General features: G+C 47.6%; 1 protein-coding gene across 3 annotated transcripts in view; it reads left to right on the top strand.

Moving 5' to 3' along the window:
• ASIC2 (acid sensing ion channel subunit 2) overlaps positions 1-19,125 on the top strand; it is a 994,452-nt gene that overhangs the window by 911,192 nt on the left and 64,135 nt on the right. For all 3 annotated transcript variants that reach the window (XM_077852177.1, XM_077852176.1, XM_077852175.1), the window contains exon 3: positions 13,842-13,969. In XM_077852177.1, coding sequence (XP_077708303.1) covers positions 13,842-13,969 — 128 coding nt within the window. The remainder of the gene's footprint in view (positions 1-13,841; positions 13,970-19,125) is intronic.

Raw genomic sequence — 19,125 nt, 5'->3', positions numbered from 1 at the left:
TATTATTATCTACTCTGAAAAGTTGTTAGGAAGACTGAAATGAGTTAATATTTATGAAGGACTTAGAAAATGCCTGAATAATACTGAGTACTATTTAAGTGTTTGATAAATACAAAATAAATGCAGGGAGCAGAAGGAAACATCAAACCACTTTGGAAAAATTCTCAAGAGATGAGAGATGATACTGCATCCATAAACACAAGCTATTAAAAGAGGATGCTATTAAAAAGTAACATGCAAAGGGAAAGTTGTGTTTTTTTAACTCCTGGAACTTAAAATATGACCACATTTAAAAAAAAAAAAAAACCCATAGAAGGGCTGGAATTAAGGAAATCTCCTGAAAAGTAAAACAAAAAGGCAAACAGATGGAAAATGGGAGATAAAAAAGTATGAAAATGAGAAAGTAAATCCAGGAAGTCCAACATGCTCCTACCAAGAGTTCTGGAATAACAAACCAGAGAGAATGGAGGATGTTGGCAGAAAAGATATGAAAAATACCCAGCGAGGGCAGCCCAGGTGGCTCAGCGGTTTAGTGCCGCCTTCGGCCCAGGGCATGATCCTGGAGACCCGGGATCGAGTCCCACATCAGGCTCCCTGCATGGAGCCTGCTTCTCCCTCTGCCTGTGTCTCTGCCTCTCTCTCTCTCTCTCTTATAAATAAATAAATAAAATCTTAAAAAAAAAAAAAAAGTACCCAGCAGAAGCATGTGATCATTCTTTGCTAAAGAATTCATCAAGCCCTGTCCCAGTAAGTGGCAAAATAACCAGACCAAGATGCATCCTTGAGAAATTCAGGCTAACAGAGATAAAGAGAAAGCCTCAACAGTTTTTGGAGAGAAAAAACAAATGACATTCGTAAGACCTAGAATCAGAATGACCTGGGACTTATCAGCAGATACTATCAATTGAAACCAGAAGACATTGGGCAGAGAGGAGGGATGGGAAATCTTTCTTTCCTACAAACTCTTTACCCAGCAAGCTACAAATGAAATGTGAGGGTGGGATTTGGTTTCAAACATATTCAAACAGGGGTGTCTGGGTGGCTCCGTTGGTTGTCCGTCTCTTGATTTTCGCTCAGATCCTGAGCCTCACATCAGGCTCCACACTCAGCGGGGAGTGTGCTTGAGATTTTCTTTTCCTCTCCTTCTGCCCCTTTCCTGCTCGTCGCACTTTCTCTCTCTCTCAAATAAATAAATAAATCTTTAAAATATATATATATTTCAAATATATATCTCATATATATTTCATATATATATCAAATGTATCACTATATTATATATAATATCTATCAATAATATAATTAATATATAAATTACATTTGTATGTTAGTATATAATTCATGTATACATTGTATACTAACATATAAACTATATTTTTTTGGTGAGAACATTCAAGGTCTATTCTCTTTGCAGATTTCAATTATACTATACAGTGTTATCACCTATAGTCACCTGTTTTATATTACATCCTCTGACCTTACTCATCTTGAAAGTTTCTGCCTATCTCCCCACCCCCGCCACCACCCCCTGGCAACCACTTCTCTCCTCTGTTTCTATGATTTTGCCCTTTTATTTTTATTTTTTTGCCATTTCTGTGATACTTAGCCAAAAAAAAAAAAAAAACATAAACAAAGAAAAAAATGGGAAAAACAAAAGAGTTTCACAAGAAAAAGATCAAAATCGTTATAAACTACAAGGCTAGGGTGTAGGCAGTATTTACCTAATTCCTTAAAAGCTGGTGACTGGGGTAAATAAAATATCGTGGAAATCTACAGGAAGATGGAAGGAAAAGAAATGCAGCAGCAGAACACCTCATGGAAGAAGTCTACATCCTCATCTTCCACGGGAGGAATTGGGTAGCTAATACCGAAAATGTTTTAAAACCAAGAAATATCTTTCGAGCAATTGATGTCCATGGAAATATGAAAGTAAATAGAAGAAACAGCCCACACAGTTGAAAGTAGTTGTCCCTGAAAACGGGCTCAGGGCTTGGGGAGAGGTGGAGCTCAACACTGCTGTTTTTCATTAAAAGCCTTGCGGTATCATTTGGCTTCTTAAATTATGTACGTATATCGCTTTGATAAAAATTAAAATTAAATTTAAAATAACCCGAACTTCTCTGCATAGCTGGAAGGCCTGAGCAGCTATCAGGGGTAGCACAATTTCTATCTTCCATCACAAGTGGGACAGAGCAAGAGTGGATCACAGATGGTTGCTATGGTTTCTCTGACATCTCTGCCCCCAGAAATCACTTTTGTCATGGTGCCTGGAGCTGAGGACCTTCCCGGAAGGAAAAGTGCGGGCTCCAGCCTGAATCCCAACAGTCCGGAACCCAGGGACGTGCAGCAGCCAACTGGGATTCTGGGCTCACTCTCAGAGTGGGCCTTTGAGCTGGATGCGGTGGAGGAAAGGGTCTCCACGGGCACCAAGGAATCAGGAGAAATGATGCCACAAGTCAGGAGTACCTCTGGAGGCAAGCGTGCATTAAGCGGCCAGAAGCCTGCCTTCTATCATTCTGACTTCTATCATAACTGCCTCGTACACATGCTAAGAACTGTGCAGGAAATAGACGTGCTCCAGTTAGAAGTCCCAACCAGGCAGGCGGTGGTCTGAGGGCCATATCCAGATGAAACAGACCCACTCCAGAGCTCACGCCCTCCCATTCAGTAAATTGCCAAGACAACCCACCATGTGTCAGACCCTTGGGGATACAAATGAAGAATGCAATCCAAGTTTTAAAGAAGTGCACAATCTAAGGACTACCTTGAGGGTTCCTTTTATGTGCTAGATGGAAATGCATTGATCCAACAACGCTCATGTAAAGCGCCCGCGGAGTGCCAAACTTCTGCAATCTGGGGCACATGTAGACAATGAAATGTCCTCTAGTGCTCTCACTGCAAAAGAGAAAAAGGAGCAAGGTGATGGGTTCCAAAAGGGAGGAAGAGGACATGTCAGGGGAGGCTTCAAAGAGGAGGTGACCTTTGGTCCTCATCCCCGGGCCTGTCTGCCAGGCACCCAAGCAGAGTATAGGAGGAGTTCAAGAGGGTGTGAATCATGAGGAGGTGAGAGGGAGGGAGGGGAATCGAGAGCAAGGGCCAAGGACAGCCCAGGGTGTCCTGGGGAAGGTGGCTCTAAGGCTGAGACCCAGAGCTGGACAGGGTGGGGGAAGAGGCCAGATCACCAGGGGCCTGGTGTGTTCTGCTAACACAGCAATGTCCTCCTGTGAGTCCTGCTACCCTAGGGTGGTCCTCCAACCACCAGCAGCAGCAGCAGCAGCAACAGGGTCCCCTCAGAGCTTATCAGAAATGCAGAATCTAGAGCCCAACTTAAATCTGCATCGCAACAGGACCACTGGCTGATTGACATTCCAGTATGAGAAGCTCTGATCTAGATCCCTGTTTCCGCCCTTTGGAAGTATGAGGATGCCTTTTTAACATCCAGATATTTCTCAGATGTCACCCCCACATGAACACTATCATGCTTTTTATATCCACGGATTGAGGAAATATTCAATAACAGAAGGTAATGCTTTGAATGACTTTGACTTCTATAATTATATCGCAATCTATATACGTGATCTGTTCGGCAATCTGGTTGTACCTAACTTCCTTTGCCAGAGTGTGTAAACAGAATTTTTATAAGTAGAATCTCAATCATCCACCAACTTCTCCTACAATTCCGGATACATGGCACTTCCTGATGGCTTTTCAAGGGTGGTGTCTCCGCATGTTGGTTGCCCACCCAGATTCATCAGCCTTCTTACCAAGTAATTTATAATCTCTGAGCCTGAATGCACTAGGGAAACTCATTATTTAAAGAATCCTTGGAATAAATCTTTTTGTAATGAGGCTAGACCAAACTCCACACTGGTGCCTTCACTAATGTATGTTTTGTAAACATTCTATTTAACAGGAATGTGTCAAGTGAAGCCACTCTTCTCTGTTGCATAACTAAGACCCAACATTAACCCTCTCCTTCCCCAACATGGGCACGTCACTCTACAGTGTATAAGGTGCTTCCCCAGCATTCTATCTTCTCATCCTCATACATTCTTTCGGTGTACACTGAGCAGTTCTAATCATTTGACAGACTAACCCATTTAACAGATATGGTAAGTTAGCAAGTCTCTGAGATGCTGAGTGGCTTTCCCATGACCTCATGGCTAAGAAGTATTGGAACTAGCACTTGAATCCATATCTCTGATCTGGTCCTTGGTTCTTTCCACCAAGAGCTAGTGTTTCTTAATAATGAAAACAGAAAAAGAGAAGAGGAAAAAAAGGTTGCTTTGGGCAACACTTGGTTTAACAGAGGGTAACATTTTTGCCAAATCGTGTCTTAGGGGCTTTGAGGCTGTGCAGGAAGGGGCTGAGGTTTGCAGCCCTCAGCACACTGTCGTAGCCACTTGATAATGAGCTATTGGTGAGAACCCCACTACCTCATGCTGCTGCCCTAAACAGACGTAATTGCAGCCCCTCCGGCTTAGGAACGTAGTGTTGATTTTTCTTCCTCCAGAGTTGGTCTAGCCCCAAAATATCACCTATGAGCAATGGAGTGTGAGCGTACCTGTCTCCATGCTGAGTTTGGATTTCCTCACCTAGGCCTGTGGCTCAACTGGGCCTGTCAGGGGAGGGGTGGGCAAGGAGCACAAGATACACATGGCCCAATTTTAGCCAGGCAGCAATTTGAGGATTCTTTACGTTGTCTTTGGAAAAAGTCAGCCTCCTCTGACTTCTGAATGCTGAACAGCCATGTTTGAGTTTTTTTTTTTTAATCAGTTTTCAGGAAATTAAAATGAGATGTGGTGGGTTTAGGAGATTTGTGCATGATCCCCAGCTCATAGAATTGCAGAGCTAAAAGTAACCTGAGGGACCAGCCCCCGCCTTTAATTTAAATAAGAGGAAACTAAGGCTCAAAGAAGTCACACAGCTAGTAAGTGATGGGCTGGCCTGGCAGTCAGACCAGGGCTCCATGATTTCAGAGCCCACACTTTTCTAGGGACCATCCCCTGCTTTTGTTTCCAGGGCCCCACCTTGGTCTCCTTGGATTCCTCTGTGAATGCCAGGAGAGCAGGAGGAACCAAGATGGCACCTCTAGTGGACCACCCAAACAGTGCTTGCCAGACCCTTTCCACCAGGGCTCTCAAGGGTTAGGGCTTGGACTTCAGTCTCCATCATTGTCACTATACCACACAGTGAGCTTTCCCCCGGACTCTGAGATAAAAGAACACAGGCTGCTGAACCCTGTATAAATTAGACTATTCTCTCCCTCCATCCCTGTAGAGCTTGAACCCTTATTGGCTAGTCACTAGGGACCATTGCTTCCTCTAGTCAACTGACAAAGGGCAGAGGAGGGTGAGGAGTCAAGATACCTGGCTCCTGGGCTCTTCCAGGCCACCACTTGCCATGTGGCCATTGTCCATTCTCTTCCATGTGGATCTCTATTTTCTCACCTGAAAGATGAAAAGTTAGTTGGATTAAAGCAGTGTCAAGGACTCTCCTGGTTCCAAAATACCATGCAGCCATGATTCATAGACCCTGGGCCTGTCCTTTCCTTTCTTTGGACTTTGCTTTCTTCATCTGTAAAATAGATAGTGTAAAAAAATCATAATTTTATATATATATATTTCTGTTTCTTCTGAAATATATATATTTCTATTTCTTCTGTTTATATAAACAGGGAGGTTGACACCTGTCTCAGGACGGCTGGAGGATCTGGCACCCAAAGTCTGTGAAAGCCCCAAAGCTTACCACACTCCTGCCAGTATTGTCGTTTGCCATGTCCTGTAGGGGATTCAGAGCTGAGCAGCTCAGAGTCCTGGCCTGCAGCCTCTCAAAGGGGAACTACCCAATGGAAAATGTGGCTGGTGACACCAGGAAGGCACACTGTCTTGAACACAGCCAGGTGTTAGAGGACAAAGAGCAGAGCCTTGGGGACTGGCAGCCAGTTTGATGCTGGATTTGCTTGGTGTGGCTACAGCAAGCTTACCACTCTGAGCCTTTGTTTTCTTATCTATAAAACACTTGTTTTCTCGTCTGTAGTAAGCCTGCCTCTTGGGGCGACTGTAAGGAGAAATAAAGTGATCATCTGGCTTCGGACACATCCTTGTTGCTCTTAGAATAGGCCAAGTGCATATCTGTCTCAGGGCTTCTGCACCTGCTGTTCCCTCCACCTGAAATGCTTGCCCTGGGTTGTCCGATGACCTACCTGCTCACGTTGAAAAGCCTTGCCTTGCCTTCCATCTGGAAGAGTCACGACCACCCACCCTGCCCATCCTATATCACTGTCCTCATATTTGGCCCAACACTACATGTGTTCCCTGGTTATTGTCTGCCCCACCCCAAATGGGAGCTCCAGGAGGACACAGGCCCTGCTTGGTTTACTGCTGGACCCCTGGTCCTCGGCCTGTGGCACATGCCCATGGTAGGCATTTGGTACGTTTCTGTCTAGTGAATGAGGGGATGAATGTGGAATGGTGGCCAGCACCCAGGGCCCTCGGGAGGGCCAGGTCTTTCTTTGTTTCTGGGAAATCCTCAGCAGCACTTTAGGAAATGCTTCAGGGAAGTAGGAAGAGATCAGAGCAATTTCAGAGATAGTTTCTCTCCCATCCTCCTATCTCTGTCTCTTTCTCTGTATCTGTCTCTCTCTGTCACACACACACATACACACACACACACACACACACACACACACACATGCCTGGCTGAAACATAGACCTGGACACTCCACGCTTCTCTCCCTGGTCATGGGGAGCAGTGAGGCCCAAAGGCTGAGTCTAGCCCCCACTGTGATGTCATGGGCAGCAGAAACCAGGCAGATAGCAGCCACACAAAATGGTAACACCAGCTGGGTCTCTTCAGAGGGGTGTCACAGGTGGTCTTTGCTGTCCTGGCCCAGCTTAAGTCCCTACATAGGCACCCAGGCAATCTCTTAATCACCATCTGCCATCTTGGGACTGTGGTAGAGGGTCCAGAGCTGGCTCAGCAGGCTTCATGTGGACCCAGCTTGGCCAAAAACTCACTGATGAGACCCAGACCAATGTGTTACCCTCTTGGCATCTCTGTGTCTCAGCTGTGAATTGAGAAGTTGGGACTCTGTGAGTCTCAGAGATCAGCTGTGCTGTGTGTTCTTTTCAGCAAGTGTGTATGACACCCACTATGTGCCAAGCATTATGCACATATGCATAAAGAAAACATCGACTCTGTCCCCAAGCATCTCCCAGTCTTAGTGGAGAGAGAGAGTTACGTGAAAAAGGTGAGTACCAGATATTGGAGCATCCAATGGAGGAAGGCTTCCAGGAGGTAGTGACAGTAAAGCTGAGTAGGAGTCAATCGGATGGAAGGGGAGGAGAAGAATCATCCTAAATTCAGGGAGTTGCATGAGGATGGAGGAGTGGGAGAGAGCCCCTGATCCAGCCAGGTTTTGTAGAAAGCCAGAAACACTGAATAATGGTGATGATGATAGCACTATAAATTAGTGAGCTTTTCTTAATCACCAGACTCTGTGCTAAGGGCTTTCTATGCAATGTCAAAAGTCTTATGAAGACAGATTCATTATTATGTCCAAACTCATTCTGCAAATTTTGCAGCAAAATGAGCCTCCCAAGGGATGCCCAGATGGCTCAGCGGTTGAGCGTCTGCTTTTGGCTCAGGGCATGATTCTGGAGTCCCGGGATCAAGTCCCACATCGGACTCCCTGCATGGAGTCTTCTTCTCTTCTCTCTGCCTATGTCTCTGCCTCTGTGTGTGTGTGTGTGTCTTTCATGAATAAATAAATAAAATCTTTTTTTAAAAAAATGAGGCTCCCAAGAGATTAAATAACCTTCCAAAGATCACAGAGCTGGACTTGACCTTACCCTACCTGACCCCAGAGCCCCAAGCATTTAACCAGCTGTCCTAGGCTCTGTCTGGTTCTGACCCACCAGGTAGCAGGGCTTGTGTTCCCACCTCTCTTCGAATGCCCAGCTCACTCCCTGCGGAAAAGGGTTCTCTGTGTGCAAGCTCTGCTCATCGTGGCCCCACCCAATGTCCCCAGAATGTCCATACGCCATGAGGAGCTGTTGGCTGTCCTGTGGGAGTTAGGGAGAGGGTCCTGAGCCCCTCTGCACAGAAGCCTCTCCAGGCGGAGCACCTCTCTGAGCATCCCTCTGCTAGCAAAGCCTCCAGAAATGAAGATGCACTGGGGCCAGGGCCACTGAGGAAGGTTAGCATGGAAACAAGAAGACTCTGGTGGTCACAGTATGTATCTTCAGATCCTTGAAGGGGTGTCAAGTGGAAGCAGGATTGGAGCTGGGGGCAGGAGAGAGATCTGTAAACAGACAAGTTTTCAGCTCAATATAAGGATGAACTTTGAAAACCATGGACTGCCCTGTAGGCAGTGAGGTCTCCTGCCAAGCATGCTCGGACACAATGGTGGATCTTCAAAGTGGAGTGCTGAGCAGGTGCCTCTGGCTGTCTCTCAGACCTTAGGTAGTAGATACCCCCTGGTGGCTGTGCCCATGAGGACCCAAGCAAGCAATCAACAGCACCCACAGACTGGGTAATACAAGGAAAAACGAATGAAGGACTATTTACAAAGGTGTGTGCAAGGCTTAGGGAAGGCAATACAGGTGGTGCGGTGTCCTGGGCCTGGTGGCAGGACAGCCACTTCTGTTCCTAGGAAAAGGGAGAAAGAGCTGCTATCAGAACCAGAGAGAGAGCAAGACAGAGAGCTCCCCCTAGCCTCCCAGCCCAGAGCTGTGGCTTTCCAAGGTGCTATGCAGCTAACCAGCAGCGAGCCAGCAAACAGAGCTACGAGATGAGACGGGATATCCCAGACTGACCCTCTCTCCTCCAGACCCATCACCGGCTGAACCCAACCGGAAGCCAGAAGGCGAGGGAGCCCATCAGGACAGTCTAAACAGCAGGACAGAGAGCAGAGTGCAGAGGACTGGCCAGGGGAGGCTACCCCGCACTGAGAACGCCCCCACGTGGCTCGCCCCCCTCCTGCCCTCTCCGCTCCAGCTAGCTATCCTAGCCACTGACTGTCTTGTGTCAACATATCCCTGCCTTAGCCCAGAAAATTCCCCCGGCTTTGCAGAAAAATCTTCCCTTCCTACTTCTCTCGTGTTTATTTCCTCGGCATGTTTCCTGTAATTTGCAAAGATTAAAGAGTTAAGCTTCTTTCATTGCGATGTACTTTCCGGGCCCCATTATGCATTCTGCCCATGGCTCCTCCGCGGCTCCCCAGCGCCCTCTCCTCCCGCAGAGGCTCCAAATCCTTTCTGCGCCCACAGAAGTGCTGCACAGGTAGGCCTCACCTTGAGCCGCTAAGGCTGCGCTCCTGAGAAGTGCTGCGGTCTTCCAGCTCCTGCAGGCCGAACACACTTCCCGCCTCTCTCCTGATCCGACATGATCTTTCATGTTTGGTCCCAATTAACAAGGGCTCCTAACCCTGCGTGTGTAGTAACTTTCCCTTTCTCTGTGCTCTCTCCTGCGCTCTCTCTCTCAGGGGCTTTGAATCCTGATGTTCACGATGTGTAAACAAATCCTTCACTGCACTGGGGCCTGCACTCCGAAGCAGCTCAGTGTCGAATCATCTGGTGGTGAGGGGAATATGAGGCTCAAGAATTCTGTCCACGTCAAGCTGGGTTATTGTCGGGGCTGGCTCCTTAGATGTGTAACCCGGGCAGTCACACACACACACACAGTCACGCAGGTCCCCGCGCTCACAAGGGCTACACTCTTGGTTTAAGGCTCTGCTGTGTCTGTCTTGACATTCATAATAATTCTTTAATAAGGGGTCCCACATTTCTGTTTTGCACTGGGACCCAAAAATTGTATAAGTGGTCCTGGCGGTTATTGTTACTGTTCTGGCTGCTGCTGCTGCTGCTGCTGTTGGTTTTATGCACAACCCACCTGCATCTCTGTGGAAGAGACCCCGCCCCCTGCCCTGAGTCCTGCAGTGTGGACAGGCAGCATGTGGTGCTGGCATTTCCCTGTGCCAAACCAGACCCTGGGCAAACTCGAAGCTGCTAGAGGGCAGAGAATGAGCTGGAAGTCAGGGGACCTGGCTTCTAGCCCCTGCTCTGCCCTTGACTTGCTGTGTGACCCTGAGCAAGTCACATCCCCTCTCTGGACCAGTTTGCTACTTGTCCAAATGTGTTTGGCCTCAGATAACCTATAGCTGAACCTCTGGAAATGCAGATGCCTGGGCTCCACCCCAGAGTGACCAGATCTAGGGATGGGTCCCCAGAATCGTCACGCAGAGCTCCCTACATGATTCTGATTTGCATTCCAGTTTGAGAACCTCTGAGGTACGTGCTCTGAGCCTTTGGCTCTAGCAGTTTGTGTTTGATAACTTCAGCTCTTAAATTGAGTCTTCATAGTTGCATACTGACAGCATCCACATCCAGAATATGTAAGAGACTACGAGTGGGTATGGGGCAGAGACTGTAAGGGGGCTGTTTACTAATCAGACTAGAAAATAATCCACAGAGGGAAGCCAAGGGCAGTTCCACGAAGGGAAAGAAACAAACCATCTGGAGATGTGAGAATAAGTGGTGCTATGGGAAAAGCAGGGCCAGAGAGGGTCTGGAACTATAACCGTAGCTGGCTGAGAATATGCACAGCCCTGCTCCCCAGAGCCTCACCCAAATTACCCAAGGTCTCCAGGCCAGAGACCACCAGGGGCACCTGCTTAGGAAAGTAGGGGGTGGCATCCTTGCCATTCTCAATACTCTGAGACATCTGGGTCTGCGTACACCTAACATTCTCCAGCTGCACTGCCCACTGAGGTTGTCACTAGCCACATGTGGATATTTAAATTTAAGTTAATTAATTAAATTTAAATTCAATTAAAAATAAATAAGGCAAGCAAAAAAGGTAAGTATGTGAGGTGACAGATTAATTAATTTGATAGGGAAATCCTTTCATAGCATATACAGACATCAGATCATCACATTATATACTTTATCTCATAATTTGTCAATTATACCTCAGTAAAGCTGAGGTGAGGGGATTCATTAGTTAATTAAAATTTCAGTTCCTTGGTTGCATTTGTCGCACGTCATGTGGTTAGTGGCTACTGTGTTGGAAAGCACAGATTCTAGAAGATTCCATCATGGCTGAAAATTCTCTAAAGAGAGTGGAAACCTTATCCACCACTCTTCTACGCCCATCCTTTGCTGGGTATTTGTAATGTTATGAGATTATTTTAAAATGTTCTCTGCCCCAGCCCCTGCTGCTTCTCGAATAAACTCTTCCAAATCCCAACCCAGTCCTATTGGCCTGGGGCAGCTCTCCCCATGCAGGCATGCCTGGCCTGTCTGCTTTGTCCATTACTCAAAGCATTTCTGACAGAAAGGCTTCACTTTTCATTTCTCCCTGTAAGCCACGGGCCTCCTCCTTTGAGCCTGTCTTACTGGTTCGAAGGTTTCCTAAGCTCAGTTATACAGCGGGCATGCAGCTTCGGAGAGCTCCAGAAAATAAGTTTTGGCATCAGTCCCATCCCACCCCACCCCCCACAGCTCACTGAACATGCCTTCAGATCATCCAAGCACAAGCATCCTGTGATCCCAGCATCATGCCGCCTTCGCTCCTTCCCCATCCGAGCCCATTCTCTGGCTCCTGAGCTCTCCTCCACCCCTGCCTTGGACAGGCTCACCCCTCCCCTTCCCGCCCATCCTCTGTCTCCCGCAGTCCCCTTCCCTGAGGCACCTGTGGGGCACCCCGCCAGGCCATGGGCACTGGGAGGAATTAGGGGCATCTCTTCTCTGAGGCATTCATCGTGCATGGGGAGAGATGGGCCCAAGACCATGGGCATCCCGGAACATGCAGTCTGCATGGACCATCCGGGTAAACAGAAGAACACTTAAGCGCTGGAGGGAAGGGCGTGTGTTTGTGGATTGCCTGGGATCCTCCTCTGTTCTGAGAACACAGGACCGAAGGATTCCTGGCTGAGAGTCTCTTCTGCCTAAACACCATGTCAGCCACCGGGCTCCAAACCTGGGCTCTAGAACTATCCTAGAGCCTATCCTTCCTTAATCCTTGTGTGCCTACTAAGCCCTTCCGTCCACATACCCCTACCTTGGAGTTCTCACCCAGCTCCCACCCCCTTCCCCTGCCTCTGTCACTGGCCTCCAGGCTGTCCGTGGGTTTTCCCATTCCCATGCCTGCCCCCAGCCCTTCCTTCCCCACAGCGTTCATCCCCAAACGATGGTCCCAGGGCTAACAACTCCCTCCCTCCCTGACCTCAGCCTCCATTTCTCCCCCACACCATCTTCCCCCCTTCCTGTATTTACCCAACCTCTCCCCGTTCCCTTCTTTGAGAACACCCCTCAATTTGGACTCTAGATTGGGCTTACCCATGAATAACTGAGGGAGGTTTGAGTCACAAATTTCCCATTTACTCAGCAGGCGTTCCCTGAGTGCCTGCTCTCTGCCTGGCCCTGCACAGGACCTTTGAGATCTAGGGAGACAGCCCCAAACCTGGCCTCAGGATACTCCAGCCTGGTGGAAGAGACTGCCAGATAAAGGATTGGTGCATGGTGTGGGAATACAACAGAGCAAGAGAAGTGTTTGCTGTGGGTCTGGCTAGAGGCTGAATATTCAGTGCTGAGTAGGGAGATTGGTCAGGTGGACTAGGTCGAAAGGCATTCCAGGCAGAAGGAAATGCACGTGCATCCGTGCGGGGCTGAGACCAGTAACAGCCAATCTGGGCAGCCCTGGAGGGTCAGACACCTGGTGCCACGAAGCAGGAGGCTGCCCAGAGCAAGGCTGGAATGGGGGGAGGTTAAGGGGCTGGGCCCCTTATCAGCATAGGAGAGAGTTGTGCAGGTTTGCATGTTGCAAAGCTCACTCTGCAGGCTGTTTGGAAAGAATGAGACAGAGGAGGCCCAGTAAAGGCTCACACATCCCAGAGATTCATTCTCCCCCAATTGTGAGTGTTTCGGATGAGTCAGGCCCTGCCATCCCATCACCTTCCACCACTTTTGCCATCTCCCACTGCCAGGGGCCATTTCTCTCACCAAATGAAAGAGCAGCAGAAGCTTCTCTTCTGGTTGCCCATCCTGTGCGGCTCCAAGGGGCAGGCATCTCAGCATCCAAGCAAGTCCTGTATTTTTATTTTGACTGCTGTGTCTTCGGGTGTTCCCCCTCCTGATCCCCTTGCCTTCTGCTCATGGCCCAGGAGAGAAGCTATTCTAGTGAATAGAATAAAGGTGCCTGACTCACTTCATAATCCCATTTTATAGTTTTGGAGACCAAAGCAAAGGGTTGGCCTAACTGGCCTGAATTAGCTTCTGACAGCTACCATAACAGAGTCCACAAACTTAGTGGTTTCAAACAACACAAATTTATTCTGTTATAGTTCTAGAAGCCAGAAGTCCAAAACTGGTCTCACTTGGCTTAAATCTAGCTGTTGGCAGGGCTGCATTCCTCGAGGGAGCTTCGGGGCAGGGGGTGGGGGTGGACATCCATTCTCCTGCCTTGCCCAGTGTCTAGAAGCTGCCTGCACCCCTTGGCCTGTGGCTCTTCCTCCAAGTCCAAAGCCAGCAACAAAACTTTCTTGCATTCTCTCTCTGACTCTGACCTTCCCACCTCCCTCCCACAAGGACCCTTGTGATGACATTGGGCTGCCTGGGTAATCCAGGATAACCTCCCCATCTCCAGGTCCCTAACTGCAGATAATCCCATCTGCAGTGTCCATTCCACCATGCAGGGTGACATCTTTACAGTTCCCAGGGATGAGGATGTGGACATCTTGGCAGGCCATTATGTTGCCCACCACGTGGCCTTTCTAGCATCCCTTTCTAGCATCCCTAGAGTCCGGAAGTTGCTGACCCATGGCTCTGTCTTTGTCCTTTCAGAGGAAACGACGTTTGAAGCAGGAGTGAAAGTTCAGATCCACAGTCAATCTGAGCCACCTTTCATCCAAGAACTGGGCTTTGGGGTGGCTCCAGGGTTCCAGACTTTCGTGGCCACCCAGGAGCAGAGGGTAAGTTCCTGGGCTCCCTGGACCAGTGGTCCTGGGCCTACACCAGCCACCTGCAGAGGCACAGGGGAGGGGAAATGGAACTCCCACTCCTTCAAGGCTCTGAGTCCACTCAGGAGGCTCAAGCAAGGCTGGGTTCAGGACAGTGGCTCACCCGGAAATTGGATCGAGGTGTCAGCTAACTTCTGTAACCCAGTTCTCCTGTACCACCTGTTGGTTCCTAAACTTGGATGTGAGAGAAATTCAGCTCACTTCTTTTTTCATTGAATTCAGTGACGACTTTTTCCAGAACCTTCTGGGGGGGTGGGGGGATGCAAGAAATCTTTTGAGGGGGGAGGGGGAAACACTGGAAGCTAAGGAAACCTGCTGGCCAGGGTCTGATGTGTTTCATCATTTGTGTTGATACAACTCAGAGTGGCCTACCAAAAGGGAAAGGGACGATGGGGGACATCGCTCTTGTAACAGTGTAAGTGGGGGGAAACTTCTTGCATGGGTTCCTGCCTGCTCCCTCTGACTTCGCACTGTGGGGCTGACCATTCAGTGGGCCAGGCCTGCTGCATCAACTCTGCATGTAGGAGAGTGAGGACAGGCATAGCCTCACGTCTGATGTGGGTTTCACATCTCAGAAGGGAGAAGTGCACAGATTCTCAGTGGGGAAGAGCTCTCAGAGCAGTACTGCAGACAGACACAGGGACGCTCTCTTTCTCTTACCTCCTGGTTTGCCTGGAATGAACACTGGAAAGACTGAGTCCTAAATCAGAGCATCCAAGACAACCTGCCCTGCGAGGTCCAGGAGTGGTGGGAGCACAAGGTCTAGGGGGTGGGAAAGGAGGAATCAGAAAGAACAGTAAAGGCGGAGCACCTGGGTGGCTCAGTGATTGAACATCTGCCTTCAGCTCAGGGCGTGATTCTGGGGTCCTGGGATCGAGTCCCACTTCGGGATCCCCTCAGGAAGCCTGTTTCTCTCTCTGCCTCTGTCTCTGCCCCTCTGTGTGTATCTCTCATGAATAAATAAATAAAATCTTAAAAAAAAAAAAAACAGTGAAGGAGGGGTCAGAAAGAGAGGCACACATAACTTACAAGCTCAGCTTGTTTTTAAAATGCGGTTCAAATGTCATCTCTCATCTAGTACTGACCACAGCTCTTTAGCCACTTTATAGATTGACTTTCTGTATTAGAAACTGGTTTTAAATCTCTGAGTGAACTATGCTTCTGAATCTCTGAGAAGGCATTGATGGTGGGGGCCTCCCAAACTGTTCCCTGTATTTAATGCCTGCGTACTTGCTAAGGGCCAGGATCAGCCGCCTGTGCAGTACATAGTAGGTGGAACATTGACTTTGAGGCAGGGGCAGAGGAGGCTGGGAGGCTGCCTGGCCTCCACAGGTCCCGGAGCCTGAGGCAGGTGGGGAAAGCAGAAATAAGTACGCAAGGCCGTGCCAGGTGGGAACCAGGTGGCACAACCAGAAAACCTCATCCCTAAGGACAGAAGAAGGAGGGTATGAAGCAGACGGTAGGGAACCAAGTTCAGGGCTGAGGATTTGAGTCGGGAAGAGTGAGAACACAGATGAACAAGTCAAGGTACGCAGATGGACAGGCAGCCCTGCGGAGCCCAGAACCCAAGCTATTAACCTCTTGGGCTTTTGAGTACTGCCAACTGGAGGCAATGCCAGACACTCATGGAAGTGACAAGGACAGATTTTCATAAAAAATATACCGTTCCTGGGCAGCCCAGGTGGCTCAGTGGTTTAGCGCCACCTTCAGCCCAGGGCGTGATCCTGGAGACCCGGGATCGAGTCTCACATCAGGCTCCCTGCATGGAGCCTGCTTCTCCCTCTTCTGTGTCTCTGCCTCTGTGTGTGTGTGTGTGTGTCTGTCATGAATAGATAATAAAATCTTTAAATATAGATATATATATTTATGTAAGATATATAAATAAATCTTTAAATATATATATATATATATATATATATATATATATATATATATATATACCATCCCAATAGGGACAGGTGTTCAGCATGAATGGGACTCAACCTCTGTTGGTACAGAGGTGGCTGGGCTCTTTTTTTTTAAGATTTTCTTTATTTATTCATGTAAGACACACACAGAGAGGCAGAGACACAGGCAGAGGGAGAAGCAGGCTCTCTGTGGGGAGCCTGGTGCAGGACTTGATCCCAGGACCCCAGGATCACGACCTGAGCAAAGGCAGACATTCAAACATTGAGCCAGCCAGGTGCCCTCTGGCTGGGCATCTTAATGGAAGTGTGAGGGAAAGGGAGGGAACAGAAGGGCCTGGAGCAGAGTCAAGGAAATGAAACATGGCAGAAGTAGAGACTGGGCCATGAGAAACCCTCCTGGGTTTACTACTGGCACTTGTCAGACTTAGGCTCCTCTCTGCCCACAAAAACAAGGAGACAGATCCCCAATCTCAGAGGTCAGCTGGAGCAAATAGTAAATTCTTTTGGCCGACTTGAGTATTCTCAAGCAGGGACTTACCCTCCATGGGTGACATTAAAGAAATTTCTGGACCGAGTGGGAAGCTGGAGCTCAGGACTTTGAAGTACCCTTGAGTCTCTTTCTCTTCCCAAAAAGAAACCAAGGGACTCCCCATGGTGAGCAGAATGCAGGGACAGCCCATACCCAGCTTCAGAAAACAAATTTGTTGTTTGCTTTGAAGTGCGTTCTCAGAAAATCAGCCTTATTCATAGCAGCATTGCTAGGATTATTATAACTAATAATAAGATATTTGGTTAAACATTTTACAAATCTTCAAAGCATTTCTGCATCATCTCATTTCATCATTTCATTCATATTAATAGAGAAATACAAAAACACATCCTGGAGCTAAATCTAATAATAAATTATGTTTACATGTATATAAAAGAGCACATTCATAGGAAATAAGACTCGAAGGAAATAAGCCAAAATACCCACAGTGGGGGAATTATGAATGATTTATTTTCTTTCCTGGGTTTTCCACATGTTTTATAATGTGGCTCTTTGTTTTATGTATTCATTCAGCAAATATTTGTTGAACCCCAACTATGAACAAGGTGGTGGAGATACAGTGGTGAACAAAAGAGACCCAGTATCTGTCCTGAAGAACCTACAATGTAGTGGTTTCTTTCACAAACAAAAAACGATAATTAAATAATGTGAAGCCAAGCATAACTTGGGGGTTGATCCCATTTGTATGTTCTCATTCTCCCATTAATATCCAGCTGATTTGGTTCTCAAACAGTGCATTTCAGTGATTCTAAGAAGTACAGGTGACTTTTGAATAATGTGGAGGTTAGGAGCACCAATCCTTGGGGAGTGAAAAAATCTGTATATGAGCTTTGACTTCCCAGAAACTTAATTAGAAATAGCCCACTGTTGACCAGAAGCCTTGCCGATAACAGTCAATAAACATATATTTGGTATGTTATATGTATTATATACCATATTCTTACAATAAAGTAAGCTAGAGCAAAGAAAATGTTAAAATCATAGGGAAGAGAAAATATATTTACCCTATTGTACCATATTTATCAAAAAAAATCCACATGTAAGCGCACAAACCTGTATTGTTCAAGAGTCAACCACATTTTTTTTTTCACATTTTGACATTTCGAAATCAGGATTTGTTTCTCAATCAATCTCATCTGAGAGTTAAAATTAGCACTGCTATTTCTTTCTTAGTGGCATATAAAATCATGGTGCATCTTAGACTCTGAAGCAGTTACATTGTTCCCCTTCCAGGATTCAGCTGCTTCAGCTCAAAGCTCAAGGGAATCTTGCAAGAAGGTGGGGGGGGGGGGAACAACACTGGGGGGCAGGAGGCCCTTTCCTGCAAAGTAGGTGTGAATCACACTAGGGAAATGGACTCCTGAGGGAGAACGCTAAAAGGAACTGATGATTTAAAGTACCCCTACCATGAATCCCTCTGTGAATGGGGGAGTCTTTTTGTATGATAAAAATCACTCTACCCATGCCAAATTATATACATACCTCCTTCAATGTTTTCATTTTTTATTCCAAAAGAGCACACTATTGCGCTGTAGCCCAGACTGAAGATTACTGTTTTAAATTCAGTATTTGCCCTAAACCCGCTGAAGCTAAGGTATGCCCCTGCCTTCCTGGACAACCTGAGAAATGCTGCTCTGATGAACTCAGCTACTGTAGGAGCCCTGCATGAGCCCAGGACCACCCCCACCAGAGACAAGCAGTGGGATGACACTGGAGTGGAAACAGAACCCTGGAAGGATGGAATAATACCAGTCACTTCTAACTGAGCACATGCTACCCACCAGGCATTAAGCAACAGAGACACTTGACGTGCATTATTATTTCGTTTAACCCCCCACAGCAACCCCCAAAAGGAAATAATATTTCCACGTTCCACATGACAGAACTGCACAGTTAAGTAACTTGTTTAAAGTGCATGGTAGGGGAAGAGTAGGGCTCAGCTTTGAGCCCAGATCTCTCTGTGCAGAGAAAATCAGACTGGGAGCTAGAGGCCTGGGATCTAGTCCTAACTGTGTGGTGAGACCTCAGATCATTTGCATCCCTCCCGGCACCACAGGTTTCCAATGAACGGGATGGAGGGGCTGGGTTAGATGACCTCAAAGGGCCTCAAGCATTAACAGCCCTGACTGTGTCACTCAAGCACACAGATGACACCTGGAGGTTTGGCCAACAACAGTTTTGCACTCACTCCCTGCTCTGCCAGCTGCTGACTCCCTCCTTCATGCCAGCTGCCGTGGGGTGCTACTAAGGTAAATTGTGACAAGAATGTGTGAGACAAACCCCCCCTCCCCAGGTCTGGGAGGCAGAACCTGGATTCCTGCCAGTGAGAAGCAGGAGCTGGGTAAATAACACTCCTAAAACTCTAGAAGAGAGGTTCTGAGCATGCTCCTTGGTAGTGCTCCTTCCTCAGCTCACACACAGAGTGCTCACATTGCTACTCTTCCTAAAACTCTTAAATTCCCCCATTTCCCCTAATTTGCGAAGACTCAACCCTTAAGAATGACTTCCCCACTTCCCTGTTCCATCTGGCCCCTGCCCTTCTGCCAGCTTCATCATTCCCTATGGTTGACCATCATGCACCGGACATCAGCCAAACACTCCATGTTCTTTGATGCCTGCTTTGCACATTTGCACCCACTGTTCCCTCTGCT

This window comes from Canis aureus, chromosome 16 (assembly GCF_053574225.1).
Source record: "Canis aureus isolate CA01 chromosome 16, VMU_Caureus_v.1.0, whole genome shotgun sequence".
Taxonomy (NCBI): Eukaryota; Metazoa; Chordata; class Mammalia; order Carnivora; family Canidae; genus Canis; species Canis aureus.
Note: the sequence above shows the minus strand (reverse complement) of the source record. Positions and strands in the feature narration are given on the sequence as shown.